We start from the raw sequence: 14,914 nt of genomic DNA, 5'->3' as shown, positions 1-14,914 counted from the left end.
CCGGCCTCCTGCAGACCCGGGTGCGGCAGCGGACTGCTGGGACTTACTTAGGCCGAACTTGCCACTCCACCCCACCCAGCTCACTTTCCCTGCCTTTTACTTTGGAAAAGCCAGAAAACAGAACTCTCAAACTCTGGCCTCCTTTGCTCCTAGGATTGGCAGTGACTCTGTAGGCTGGAATTCTAGGGCTGCTTTGCTCCTGGGATACAAGGGCGAGGCCCCCAGGCCAGATTCCTGTCTTCCCTTAGGAGGGCGGCTCTGTGCTTGTTAAAGTGTTACTACTTGGGAAACCTTTGTGGGGACCGCAGGCTGTGGGTGGAATGTTCTGGACACTGGACTGTCAGGGTCAGGAGTTTAGTTCTGTCTCTGGGACCTGGGGGGGTGAGGGCCTCCCATCAGTTTCCTTACCTGTAAGATGGGGTGCTGGGCACATCCTGTGCTCTTGTGCAGTGACTGAGACCAAATGTGAAATTTTCCCAAGGAACAAAGGGAAAGCTCAGATTGTGCAGAACCAACAATTCTGCTAGAGGAAAGGGAGGAGTAGCCCCCCAACTGGTACAGACACGTGATGTCATAGCTGAGGGGGCCAGAGAGGGCTGTGGAGCTCTTGTGTCTGCAACCACTTCTGCAGGGGTGCTAAGTGCCTCTGGGCACATAGCCAGCATCTAGAGCCTTCGAGGGTGCCTGGGGAATTCAGGTGGGGTCTATTCCCACCGAGGTGGTATCTCCAGGATTTCAGGGAAGTCCATGGGTGCCCTAGGCAGTGCACACCTCTGACACACCTCTCTCTAGATCCAGCCTCCTCGGGGTCAGCATGGGCCGACTGGACGGGAAGGTGATCGTGCTGACGGCCGCGGCCCAGGGCATCGGCCGGGCTGCTGCCTTGGTGAGTTAAACCCCGGTGCTGGCTCACTGACCTCTGCGGTGTTGAACGATGCAGGCATGTTCCATGGTCATTCATTTCCCTTCTCCCTTTTTCAGTTCATTTTGTGCTTCTCTTGTCTTCAGTTACAAAAAGAGGAGTCCAGACCCCCCCCAACCAGGCGGGTGGAGGAAGGAACACACCCCTCACCAGTTTATTGAGTGACCCATCTGTGTGTGCACCATGTGTGATGTGTCTGTGGGTGGAGGGCTCAGGGCTCCAACGCTGGCAGCTCCCCTCACCTCCCATTAGCCCCATGCCCTCCTGCACTCTCAGGAAGAAAGGTGTTCAAATAACCCATTTTTCTATTAACTGGAATTGAGTCTCCTGCTCAGAGGTGGCAAGCAGGCGCTCAAACCCGGAAACAGAGGCATCCCCAGAGGCGTTACATGTTTTCACCAACTGTTTTACTGGGAGTTACTTACGGGGGCAAAGCACATGACAGGCAGCAGGCAGGTCACGTTGTTTTTATTAGTGATAAGAAGAATGACCCTGGGAAGCGGGAGGTGAAGCTGGAGGGCCTGAGCCCCTCCCCCTGCAACCCCTTGCACAGAGACAGCAAAGAAACCAGGATGAAAGGAGCTGAGGCTGGAGGCTGCCCTCAGGAAAGCAGGTCCTGGCAAACAAAGGGCTCACTTGTGCTTCTGCTTTGTGTCCACCAGGCTTTTGCGAGAGAAGGCGCCCGAGTCATAGCCACAGACATCAACGAGAGCAAGCTCCAGCAGCTGGAGCAGTGCCCAGGTGAGCAGCCCCAGCTCACTGGACCCTGCAGCCCAGCCCTGGGTGTTCACATGCATTTCTCTATTCACGTTTAAGATGTCTCCTTGTATTCTTTTTATTTTTTTAAAGATTTACTTATTTATGCATGCAAGAGCTGGGGTATAGGCCAGAGATGTGGGTAATGAGAGGATCCACCAGAGACAGAGTGGGGAACAGAACAGGCAGACTGACGAAATATACTGCTGAGGGGAGCAGCGGGCGAGACATCAGAGGTCTGCCACGCCATATGGGTAGCTCCCTGGCCGGCCAGGAATAGAACTTGTGCTTCAGAGGCTGTAGCTTGCTTCATAGTGAGGTGCTTAACCCCTTGCGCCACCAGGGAGGCCTCCTTGCATTCTTTATTTATCCAGCCACGGAAGGACCTGTTACCAAATTTTATGTGACACTGTAATGATGGTTCTTTTAACTGTTGATACAACTTTAGTTCTGCACCTCTCTCCCTAGCAGACCAGTCCAGCAGGAGAGTGGGGTTTTAAATTTCCTGGTGGCAACATTTAAACAGTAAAAAGAAACAGGTGGAAATTCATTCTAATGATATATTTACCTTGCTAACTCTAAAATATTTTCATTTTTAACATATCTTCAATATAAAAACTATTCATGCCGTGGGCCTCCCCGGTGGCGCAGCGGTTGAGCGCTGGGCTGCGAAGTTGCCCGCGGCCTCTGCAGCACCGGTTCGATCCCCGGCTGCTCCCCGGCCCCCAGAGGAGGGTCCCACATGGCGCGCAGACCTCTCCTGCCACCCGCTGCTCCCCTCAGCAGTGTCCTTCGGTCCTTCTGCCTGCTCTGCTCCCCGCTCTGGCTCTGGTGAATTCTCTCACCCTCCTGTGCTTCTTACTGTACCCAGTGCTTGTATAAATAAATAAATAAATCTTTAAAAAAAAAAAAAAAACTATTCATGCCGTTTCACATCTCTCATACTAAAATTTTGAAATCAGTTTATTTTATACTCAAAGCACATTTCCATTCGGACATCTACATTTCAAGTGCTCAGTGGTCTTGTGTAGCTAGGGGCTTTGGGGAATGCTTACCTGAAATCACAGATCATGGTTAGAAACCCTAGAGATTACCCAAATTACTTGGTGCCTGTCACCCCTTACTGCATACACTGAGTCCAACTGCAGCATTGAGGACTTCCACTGAAGTCACTCTAAATAAATGGCACAGGCCCTCCCTGGTGGCGCAGGGATTAAGGACAGCGCTATCAAGATACCACCAACTACTACAACACAAGTTCAATCCCCCGCCTGGCCAGGGAGTAAACTACAGGGTGCAGCAGACCTCTCCTGTCTCCCCACTGCTCCTCTCAGCAGTGGATTTCAGTGGCTCTGCCTGTTCTGCTCCCCACTCTCTCTGGTAAATCCTCTTACCCACCACACCTCTGGCTTACAGCCCAGTTCTTGTATGCATAAGTAAATAAATCTTTAAAAAATAAAAAAATGGCACAGAAAACTACATGATCATATTCCTGCACTAGCTGATGGAAGGCACCAGCTATGCACACACACACACACACACACACACACACAGTAGTGGCGTTAGTAATCACCAGTCAGTGTTAAACCCCTGGGCTGGACAAGCACCACGGGCTGGAAGTCTCCTGAAACTCTGTCTTCCTTTGCCTTGTTGATCTCTTCCTTTCTTATTCTCTTCTTTTCATATTCAGAAAAGAATAATAAACCATATACCATCTTATTCTAAAAACACGAGTGGCGGGGCCTCCCCGGTGGCACAGCAGTTGAGCGCTGGGTTGCAAAGCTTCCCGCAGCCTCTGCAGCGCCAGTTCTATCCCCAGCTGCTCCCCAGCCACCGAAGGAGAGTCCCACATGGCGCACAGACCTCTCCTGCCACCCGCTGCTCCCCTCAGCAATGTCCTTCGGTCCTTCTGCCTGCTCTGCTCCCCGCTCTGGCTCTGGTGAATCCTCTCACCCTCCCGTGCTTCTGACTGTACCCAGTGCTTGCATAAATAAATAAAAATAATCTTTAGAGAGAGAGAGAGAGAGAGAGAGAGAGAGAGAGGCGGCTATTGCTGTCACTGGTGCTTGCTCAGAGTCTGTAGTTGCTAGGACAGGTGTGTCTCTCAGACGCCATCATCTGCTCCCTCATTGCTCCTTGTGCTACCGTCCAGAAGTACATGCCAATTCCCTTGACCACGACGGTCATTTCAAATAGACAGGGGGATCAGCATAAAGGTGAAGCACAAACAGAAACCCTCTCGGGGCTCCGCCCTGCCCTCCCTCAACCAGCCAGAGAAGTCAGGTCACTTGGGGGCTGCCTGGCCTCTGAGGCAAAGCGAGTGGCAGTGAGCCCATGATCCCCACAGCCAGCTTTCTGAGAAACACCTAATAGAGCAATGCTACTTCCCTCAAAGGCTTTGCTCAGGAACGTCCTTTATTCTTCAATTTAGAGACTGGCCAGGGAGGAGGGGACTAAGGGGTGTATTGTTGGGGGGGTCTCGAGGATTTATGAGTTTTACTAGTAATTCCTAGGACCCCAGAGCAGCTTCATAGGCGGCCACTGCAGCCTTCCCACTTCAGAACAGCACCGCCTTTGAGGCTGACCAGGTGAGTAGTGTCTCCGGTGTTATTTTCCAGGTATTCAGACTCGGGTCCTGGATGTCACAAAGAAGAAACAAATTGACCAGTTCGCCAGTGAGGTTGAGCGACTTGACGTTCTCTTTAACGTGGCAGGGTAAAGCAGCCCTTTGACTTCTTGCCCTGCGTGGAAAACGTCCTAAGACTTCAATGAAAAGAATTTGGCTAACACAGCAGAATGATCATTGTAGGCTATGATATACTCATTAGGAGAACATGGTCAGGGGCTGTGCAGAATCGCTATTAGAACAAAGCCAGCACACCAGACAGTGAAGGTGCCTGGACAGGGGTCTGGGGTACTGAACCCCATGCACTGAGACAGCTGGCACCAGAAAGCTTTGAAGGCTGGTAGCAGGCTCCTGCCAGTAGATGTCGCCAATGTGCCAGGGACTTGGGAAGTAAAAGCAAAGCCTGCTTTCCAGTAGAACACCTGTGAACGCAGTGTTTCCCAGAAGCCAGTGCTCCCTTTGTTGAAACGCGGGTGTTCCCCAAGTTTTGGCACAAGATGCCAGTAGATCCTTCAGGTCCCCCAGCTCAGGCTTTCTTCTCAGGCCAGTCTCCCCCAGCACCTGCACATGTAGTGAAGGAGAATGGCTTCCTGAGCTCACCAGGTCTCCCAGCTTTCTGGACCATGTGAGTGAGGCAAATGGAAACAGGGGCAGCCCCGGAAGCTACAGGGTTCTCGTCTGCCCCCTCCCAGAGGAAGCATAATTCAGCACCCACAGGATCCCAGGGGGTCCCCTTTCTGATGTAGGGTCGTTGACACAGCTGCTTTGATATAGATATCAAGAATTGTACAGATCTTTGTGGCTCTTCCTAACCATCCTTGAGGATAAAAAGATAACCTCAGTTTATCCACAATGTGCCACCTGTTACACAATGTATGGAAATTCAGTAGTGAAGAGCTTTTTATAAACAATGTGTCTCCAGTGAGAACACACTCGGCCATGACCACGGCAAAATTCGCTTAAAATTATTTTGAGCATCTATCAAATTTGCAGCAGTGTAGGGGATAGAGAAACAGTATTCGGGTCTTGGCATTCAGTGGAACTGGAAGAACGCGGGCGGGTGGGAGTCACAGCTAGCAATGTTTTTCAGTTAATTCTGTTGGCGGGGTGGGGCTGAAATCAGGATTCAAGAGTTCAGAGCTTCCTTGTGGGGTGTGACTTGGGGAAGAGTGAGGCTGTTGTAGGCCGTTGTTTCGTCCTGTTTGGTTTTCCAGTTCCGGTATTACTGAGAGGGGCTTGGGTTCCTCCAGTTATGATTTCCTTGGAAAATGCTCACATGCCAGCAGGGGGCGCTGCTGCCCTTTAGTCCTTGCCATGTGGGCGTCCCTGCCTGCTGGGCAAAGCTGCTGTTTGGTGGCCCCCAACTCTGACCTTCTTCTCCAAGAAGGATGTCGTTTTCAAATAGATGTACTTAGCTAGAATGGTTGGGAGAGTTACCTCATGTGCTCAGACTGTGCTTCAGTCATTGCAGAGCTCAGCGAGGGGCCAAGTGGCATGCAGGGACAGGGAGCAGCAGTGTGTCAGCCATCCCTCCCTCTGTCCCATCACCTCCAGCTTCGTGCACCACGGAACCATCCTGGACTGTGAGGAGAAGGACTGGGACTTCTCCATGAACCTCAACGTCCGCAGCATGTACCTGATGATCAAGGCCTTTCTTCCTAAAGTAAGACGCCCCACTTACCCACCCCCCACACCTGCCCTCCTTAGGTCTCCAGTGGGCACCAGAAAGGATCCCGGGAGCTGAGTGGCCCTGCCCCCTCACCGGACCACGACCCTGTGTGGCTGTTTCTATCGAGGCGTTTCACACAAATCCCCGTAGGACCCAGCAAGGCAGCTGTGTGAGGCCCTTTCCACATGGCTGCCCCCTGCAGGTGCACACGGGTCAGAGAACCTATGTCCTACCAAGGACAGCCCTTTTGAGCCTGGCGGGTCAGCACAACTCAGAACTGTCAAAAGAGCAGAGGCTAGCGAGGACTCAGGCCCACAAGGGTTCGGGGGTTCTTCCCCTCTGTGTATGTTAGGAGAGTCACCAGCACAGAGGCATTATTGAATCGATGAATCTAGGGCCCAGTTGTCAACCCAGGCAGAGGACAGGCTGGGAGACCCAAGAGGCCAAGGTTGGCCGAGTTCAGGAACCCAGCTCCAGTCTGTGGGGGCAGTGAGCAGCTCAGAGGAGTAACTAGGTCGCTTTTCAGCAGCCGCGTGAGTCTCAGCCACATGGATCCTGTGTCACTCTGCCGTGCACCAGGCTCACCCTTGTGGCCAGGCCTGCCCAAGGGGGCTGTTGCCCGCAGCCAAGGCAGCCGGGTGAGCTGGGTGAAAGAGCGGGTGCAGGGAGCCAGGGGCCCTAGATCTCGAGTCAGTGGGTAGACCTGGTTCAGCGGACAGGACACGAGTTGGGGGGGGATGCACCCTCGTCTCCTGGGTCACCCTGTCCTCGCTTTCTGCCTGAGGGATGAGTGCATTCCGAAAGGGTGGAGACTGAACTGACTTACTAGCGTCCTCACATATAAATTGGCTGTATGTATCCCATGTGCATTAAAAATGGGTTATAGTGCTTTTGTTTTGCTTTGGATCAAATAAATCACCCTTTGCTAGAGATTTCCATGGAAAAAAAACACTTGAGGGTAGGGAAATTTTCAGGCCTTGATTGGGTAAGGCTAGGAAAACAAACAAACAAACAAAAAAAAAGATGGGTTTAGTAATGGCTTCCACAGCACATTATTGTAATGGATTATACATGCCAATCACAGCTCAATGAAACTGGGAAGAATAAATAAATAAAATTGGATTACATCATTTGCCAAATTGGATAAGAATAGTTTTGAAGGCTGACTTTGCAACACCAGTGCATAGCCTCGCTCTCTGGATCTTTTTATCAGGACCCATTTTGTCACAATGCTCTGTATTAATAGGAAAAGAAGTGAATTAATGTTCTTTACTCCCGTGCTGTCTTCCTGGACTCACTGGGTCCCCTCCGTCCATCCAGCGTGAAGCCTTAGGGCTATTTTGGGCTCTGCTCTTCAGTACAGTTAGCACCAAGAGCCAGCACCTCCTCCCCTCCTGCCCTTCGCCTGAGAGCTGCTGGAAAAATCCCCTCCCCCATGAGGCCTTTCTCCACCCAGGCCTTCCTCCCCTGGTGTCCAAGAGCAGCTCTTCCGGGTGCTCCTGCTCTGGCCGGGGTGGCTCCACTGCCCTGCGCACCCCACGTGTCCAATCCCCCGTGTCCCCTAGAGTTGGCCTCGGCCTCCCATGGCAGGGGAAGGAATTCTCACCCTCCGTCTCCAGGCTTCCATGTGTGCCCCGCCCTGCACTCATGCGCTACCCAGGGAACATCCCCACGTGTTAGAATCGGGCATGAATGCACGGACGTGTGTGTGAGTTCACAGTGGCTGCTCTGCTTGTTTATGCCTCAGCTCCGGGCCAGGACCCTCACCTTGCTGCCTGTGGGTCCTCTGTCTGGCGCAAGCGGCCATCACCCTACTACTAGGAAGACTCTTCCACCTGCAGGGGGAATTCTGGAGGCGATGTTCTGGGGGACACACCCCAGGCTGGGGGCATCCTCCCTAAGCAACCCTTTGCAAGGTCGTGCCTCAGTCTTACCCGCTGTCACCCACGGACATCTCAGCACCTCCTCTTTTTTTTACTCCTGCTGAGCTGCTGTACGGTGAGGAGCACTCTCCTTTGAGGGAGCTGCCAGGCAGTCCTCCCAGTCATACTGTGTTGCCTGCAGGCTCAGCTCAAGCTCCCGCCTGCTGCCCTGAGGCCTCCTTCCTCCTTCCTCCCTGCTTTCTGGTCCCAGGCTCGGTCCTCCCCTGTCCAGGTGCAGCCTTACTTGGTACCTGTCCCCTCTCCTTCAGGCAGCTACCTATTTCCTCTGAGGGTCTGTGGCCTGGCCACTTCCCACCCTCCACACTCGTATCTCTGAGACGTCCCTGTGGTCACGGGGCGCCGGGCAGCCGAGCAGCTCTCTGAGGCAGGTAGGCCGGCTCTCCTGGACCCAGGGGCTCAACGCCCATGCTCACACCACTAGTGTAAGCTCATGCTGGGTCTCACCGATGCTTTTTACCCCAGGGAGGTGGTGATCCCCCTAAAATGTCCCTGCCGGAGAGCATGCACATGCCAGGGATCCCCAACACAGAAGGTGGCAGTCAGAGAACTTCACTGCAATGAATGTGAAGCTACTAAGCCGGTCCAGCAACCCCTTTAACCAAGTCGTGTCCTTGGCCTGCAGTGGCATCTTTTGGTCTTTGTTTTGTTTTGGCAGATGCTTGCTCAGAAATCTGGCAACATCATCAACATGTCCTCTGTGGCTTCCAGCATCAAAGGTAGGCGGACCTTCCTCGGGCCCCGTGCTCAGCCGTGCATACCCCCATAGCTGTGGGTTTGGGGCGCCTGCAGGACAGAGACCTTAAACCCACACATTTTCAACTGCTGTTGGAAAACCGGTACTAAGTTCCTAAGGCCAAACCCTTCTTCTGAAGTGGGAACCAGTGAAGAAGTGCCCAGGCCCCTGGTGTTTTGTTTGCTCTGTCCTCCTCTCCTTTGCAATCTGCCCAAGTTATACCAACTGGCGCTGAAAAGCTGGAACCCCTGTCCTTGAGGCGGGTGTCTCAGCAGCTGAGTGCCCGTGAGTTGTGGTCTCCTCCCAGACTCGAAACCTGCCCTGCTGGTGGGGAACTTGACACCAGCACTGAGGGTGGGTGAGCCTGGCGGGGTGCTGGCTACTGTGTTTGATCCACTGGGCCCTGCCTTCCCACAGGAGTTGTGAACAGATGCGTGTACAGTGCCACCAAAGCCGCGGTGATCGGCCTCACCAAGTCGGTGGCCGCCGACTTCATCCAGCAGGGCATCCGCTGCAACTGCGTGTGTCCAGGTGAGTGGGCACCGTGGGCGCTGCTGGGGAGGCCTCGCAGAAGCGCAGGGGCCACATGTCCTGTTGAGTCCCAGCACGTGGGCAGGTTCAGAAGGAGAAAGGTCTAGGCTTAATTAGTTAATAGCCCAAAGGTAGGCTGGGAGCCAGGTGCTAAGTAATGGGGAATGGTCCACAGAGGCAAAGCATTTCAGCGCAGCTGCTGTATGCGGGTAGTGCCACCCTGTGGGTAAAGGCTTAACTCCCCATGGCTTAGTGTTTGGGAGGCAACCAACCCAGGGGTGACCTTTTCAGGGGAAGGCAGGCAGGCGGAGCCAGCTCCCAGCACAGCAGGAGGAAAGTAAGAGGAGCCTCCCAGACACAGCAGCATAGGCGGTCATCACCTGGGGGCTCACCCATTGCAGGGCTCATGCCTGTGTGCTATGACGGGGTAAGCCACTGGTGGCTGCAGGCCAAAGCTGGGCCTCATTGTGTCAGCACAGTTGAGTGGCACGCCCCACCCCTGATTTGCTTATTGTTGGCTCTGGCTGCATTCAAGGAGATGCATGCAGGTAGACTCCAGGAGTTGAAGCAGGCGGGAAGATTCTCAGAGCCCCAAACATTTGCTCTCTGGCTCTCTAGGCCCCAAGTGTGCTGACATCTCCCATAAAAGAAAAGCAGAACTTACTATTAGAAGAGAGGCTATTTAATGTGTCCAAACCAAAGCATTCAATAGCTTACTTCTTAGGAGTAACTTCTCACTTTCTAAATACTTAGTGTCTATTAAGTAGACATGCTCCCCCAGCCCAGCAAGAAGACAGAGTGCTGAAAATCACACACTTACATCTTGAAAACAAATCCAGCATTGCATCCCAGCACCATGGCTCACTGCTGGGCCAGGGTCGGGGGAGACGCAGCATTTCAGAATTACCTGTGGGCAGGTAGAGTCTAGGAAAGGCCCTGATGGGAGAATTGTGTGCAGTTTGGGAAGTTCCACAGGAGACCCTGGTGTGAGCCATCCCGTCTCCCCTCATGCTGAAAACCACTGCCCTGCTGGTGACTTTTCACATGCAGGATTTCCATGCTGAGACGTTCTGAGGAGGCAGGAGAGACCATGTCACGGGGTTAACCTAGACCCTGGTGATACTCGAGTCTAGGCCATTCACACAATGGAATACATGGCAAGTGACTTGGAAAATGTGATTATTTTAGCAGCTGGACTTTCAGGAGATTGGAAAATGTTATCAAACTGTTTGGAAAAAGGAAGTGGCCATGACTCACGAGCCACTTGACGAGGGCCTGCGGTGCAGCTCCTTGGGTCCAGGCGCAGGCCCGTGCTCAGGGACGGAGGCGTGAACACAAGCCTGTGTCAATGGCTGCAGTCAGGAGCATGGGCCTGCTCTCAGTTTTCATGTCACAGCCACCAAAGCAGAGTGTCAGGCACAGGCTGGTGGGCCTGGCTGGAAGAAGGGGTCATCATTACAGTGCTGGACTTTGGAGGAAAGTGAGGAAAATACTCTGAGAACCTGGAGAAAAGGTGGCTTCAGGTTTATCGACACTCTTGCCTGCAGGAACATGGCGGACAGAAAGGGCCTAGTCGGCGGGGTGGTATATCTGCCGTGAGCACCCCAGGTAGGGGTGGCGTTGCCCTCCTCATAATGCCTGGGCAGAGGAAGAGAAGCCACAGGCTGCTGAGTTTGAAGGTGCCTGGCCTCCCTGGAGACATGGCCCATGGTGCCAAAAGTCGAGCAGACTTGAAATCCCCGGCATGGTCCCGGTGTGGCCCAGCCATGTGAGGCGAGGGCCCGACCGCAGGGCGTTCCAGTCAGAAAGAGGCCCTTCAGAGGACTCCCGCGTTGCAGGAGCCAGCAGGGACACCCCGGGAACCTGCCCCGTGGGAGCAGGCGCTGGGGACTTGGGAAATGCCAGTGCCTTTCTCCTTTTTCTTTTTTTGATGTAAATTAATTTTAAATCATATTTGTTGACGAGAAACATGAAACTATGGTTAAAGATAAGAATTCAAAGCTCATGAAAGTAGGCAAGGCAATGAGGAAAATTCAGAGCCCCCTCGCTGCCCACACGCTGCGCAGGCCTGGAGCTGTGCCTGGGCCCCCGGGGGAGGGCACCTGCAGCAGAGAGCGGCTGTGAGTAGTGAGGTGGCCCAGGCCCATGTGCCAGCCACACACGTGTGTGCTTTTATCTACGCCTTGTGGTTATTGTGAGCACTGCCTGATTGATAAAACATGTCATTCACACATAAAAGTGCTTAAAACCATAAAGTATCATGTGAGTAAAATATATGGCCTCAGATGTGCTGGCTGGTTCACCCGCAGTCCCACACAGTGTCAGAAGAGGTATAGTCTGTGTTTTTAAAAATCATAGAAATGGGATTTAAAGAAGCCAGGACACAGTGGAGGCGGCAAGAGCTGAAACGTGCTCTCATCTAACCAGGGAGGTGGTACCACATGGAAAGGAAATTTAAAGTTCATTGATGTGTTTGTTTTTTCTTTGATTTAGGAACGGTCGATACCCCATCTCTGCAAGAAAGAATACAAGCCAGGCCCAATCCTGAGGAGGTACGGCTACTGTTTTGAGTGTGTTTTGATCATCTAGTTTTAAATGCCCTGTTCCTCACCTGAGCAGAACATTCACAGAGACAGAAAGTAGTCGGGTGGGTGCCAGGGGCCGGTGGAGGGAAGGGGAGTCTTGGGGCCTCACAGGGCAGAGTTCCAGTTTTGCAAGATGAAGAGCATTCTGGAGCGTCACTGCACAGTCGTGTGCCTGGCCTTAACCCCGCTCACCTGCTCACTTGAAAATGGTCGCGATGGCGAATGTTCTACCATGTGTAATTTAGTACAGCTTCAAATCTGGGCCTTTGTTATTATTCTCATTCTTGTCTGTCACGGGTCTATAGGTTCTCATAGAACAGAGTGTCTCAGTATCTTCAGAGGGACTGGAGCCCTCCCAGCCCTCTCAGCCTGACTCACAGTCTATGGTATTGTGATGCCTCATGTGTCAATCATGTCTGGTCACAGGCCCTGAGCGACTTTCTGAAGAGACAGAAGACTGGAAGGTTCGCCACCGCAGAAGAAGTGGCCCAACTGTGTGTGTACCTGGCGTCAGACGAGGTGAGTGCTCTCTTCCCAGGGAGTTCACATCCAGCCTGTGTGTGACTGTCAGAGAGCATCATAGACGCCATGACTTACCTATGCCAAGGTGCTGCATTTCCAGTACAGGAGCAAGGTCTGGTTTAACTTCCCAAATGAGACCATGTCGGTCTCCCTGCTTATCCAGTGTACCTGTCACGAAGTCTTGGAGCAAGTCAGACGGTGGATTGAAATATATTAACTGCTTGATTTTATGAGAGAAAATTGCTTTCAAAAATCACTCTTGGGGGAACCCTGATTAAATGTAAGTCCAACAGATGACCCTCCAGAGTTATAAGAGTGGGGTGGAGTGAGAGAGGGTAACATGAGAGCTGTGTCCAGGTGTGCAGAATGGGCACCCTGCTTTAGGATTACAGGTGGCTTGTTGGGAGAATCCCACTGTGGTCACCGACGATGGAGAGTCATAGTTCTGCTCAGGAACCGGTTTCCTCTTCAGGGCTGCTGTGTGTGTAGTAGGGGCCTGTGATGGGAGGAAAAGGTAAGGCTGGGGCAAAGCGGGGCCAGAGCCAGGCTAATGCCTCAGGAGTCCCCAGCAGCTGCCACACTGGGGACCCTCCAGGCACAGGGGGTAGAGAGCAAGCACCTTGGCCTGCTGACTTCTCTGAACCCAGATATACAGTTCATTTCCCTCAGGGGCACTGCTGATAAGCTGGTGCCCCTGTGGAGCTTTGGGTATCAAATATTTGGAAATGCTCTGGCGTGAAATGTGCAACAAAAGGACCTTTGAGCTTCCAGAGGGGCCCAGAGGAGTCTAGCGTGCCTTGAGAAGCACTTGGGGGTGGGGAGCTGGGTTGTTCTTGGTAAAACAACTAATAGCCCCTTAGTTTATCACTTTATTTCATCTGTTTTTATATATTGAACTTTAAAAACTTTCATTACTCATATCATTTCTTTCCCTCCTGCCTCTTCTGTGGTCTCAGTCTTTGGATGAAAATTAAAAACACAAATTTGTATCTTTATCATCCAGGTTTAAAAAAGGATTTCTAAACCTCTTCCACAAGGAAGAGGTTTAATTCTTCAGCTTTAATTCTTTAGAAAATGAAAACTGGCCTCCCCAGTGGCGCAGCGGGTTGAGCACAGCGCTGTGAAGCTATCCACAGCCTTTGCAGCACAGGTTTGATTCCTGGCCAGCCAGGGAGAAACCCACATGGTGCGCAGCAGACCTCTCCTGTCTCGCCCGCTGCTCCCCTCAGCAGTGTGTTTTGGTCTGTCTGCCTGTTCTGGTCCCTGCTCTGTCTCTGGTGAATCCTCTTACCCTCCCGCGCCTCCGGCCTGTACCCCAGCTAGTGTATAAAAATAAATAAATATTTAAAAAATCAATCAATCAACCAGTAAAAGAAAATGAAAACTACTGTGGGGAAAAAAACTAAAAATTTTTAACTCCTTTAGTTTGCACACATTGGGATACCTGAAACTTGTGTAGAATATTTCCTCAGAGTTCAATGGATTATAATAGCTTGATTATTCAGTGCATTATTTTTATTAATTAAATTGTTTTTCTTACATCATTGTAGTCCCCAGAGCTCTCCTCTTCATACAGATTTTAAAAACATTTCATGTGCTTCAGTTACCAAAATTATCTTTGTATATTCACCAACTAAGTACATACAATTTTTTTATTTTTGTTTGGAAACTGATGTGATCACTTCAGATGACACACTTGATTATGTTTAAAAGCATATTGAAGCCATAAAATTCAGCCAGTTTAGCATGATTCTGAGTTTCCAAGTGAAAATGGGCATTCCAGCCGACACTTGATCCTAACCTATGCCATGGCTGTGTGTCACTGGACTTCTGAGTTTCCAGATTCTGAAACCAAATACCCAGCAGACTGTGTTCAGGGACACCCAGGGGATTAAGTCCTCTGGGATTAATTCCATTCAGTAAATTTTCTGTGCCGTGCAAGGTTTCTTGTTACTGCAAGAGGAACTAGTGCAGCCATAGAGACACGGAAGCCATGTAGAAACACTTGTGTTAAACCGCTTGGTTGTTCGGCCCTGTCTCCCCTGCAGTCCGCCTACGTGACAGGCAATCCTGTGGTCATTGATGGAGGCTGGAGCTTGTGATGGCCGGCGGCCCCTCCTGTTGCCGTGGTGGTGAAGAAAACTTCCCCCCGCATGTCTCTCCTGTTGGTGATCTTGTCCTGGAGAGTCTGATGCTTTTAATACACAATCTCTTTCTAATTGCTTCTGAAATCCTTGTAAGTAGAGGATGTAATAGATGATCAACCAACTGCTTATCACAAATTTTAAAAATAAACCTTAGTGTATAAGGACATAAAATTAAAATGTGAACATGAAAAAAGGGAAGTATTTTAAAAGGAGTTTTTTTCTATTTCTATTTCCCATGTTCAATTATTTTTGTACAATTCTATAATAGATTGATCTGTATGTGGAGCTTAATTTTAAATTGACACCATTATAAATGAACACCGATGGTAGGAAGGAGTTTGGCATCTATAATTTACATTAAAAGGGGTTTAGGGCCTCCCGGTGGTGCAGTGGTTGAGCGCTGGGTTGCGAAGCTACCTGCAGCCTCTGCAGCGCCGGTTCGATCCCCGGCTGCTCCCCGGCCACCGGAGGAGGGTCCCA

General features: G+C 51.5%; 1 protein-coding gene across 1 annotated transcript; it reads left to right on the top strand.

The window, feature by feature from the left end:
- Positions 1–814: 814 nt before the first annotated feature.
- On the top strand, positions 815–14,389 carry BDH2 (3-hydroxybutyrate dehydrogenase 2; the record flags this gene model as incomplete). Its single annotated transcript, XM_084252498.1, has 9 exons — positions 815–886; positions 1,585–1,663; positions 4,297–4,393; positions 5,859–5,967; positions 8,572–8,632; positions 9,067–9,180; positions 11,674–11,732; positions 12,192–12,284; positions 14,336–14,389. 9 exons carry the CDS (start codon positions 815–817, stop codon positions 14,387–14,389), a joined length of 738 nt encoding a protein of 245 aa, XP_084108624.1.
- Between the last annotated feature and the right edge of the window lie 525 nt (positions 14,390–14,914).

The sequence above is a fragment of the Talpa europaea genome, assembly GCF_964194135.1.
Source record: "Talpa europaea genome assembly, chromosome: 13".
Classification (NCBI taxonomy): domain Eukaryota; kingdom Metazoa; phylum Chordata; class Mammalia; order Eulipotyphla; family Talpidae; genus Talpa; species Talpa europaea.
Note: the sequence above shows the minus strand (reverse complement) of the source record. Positions and strands in the feature narration are given on the sequence as shown.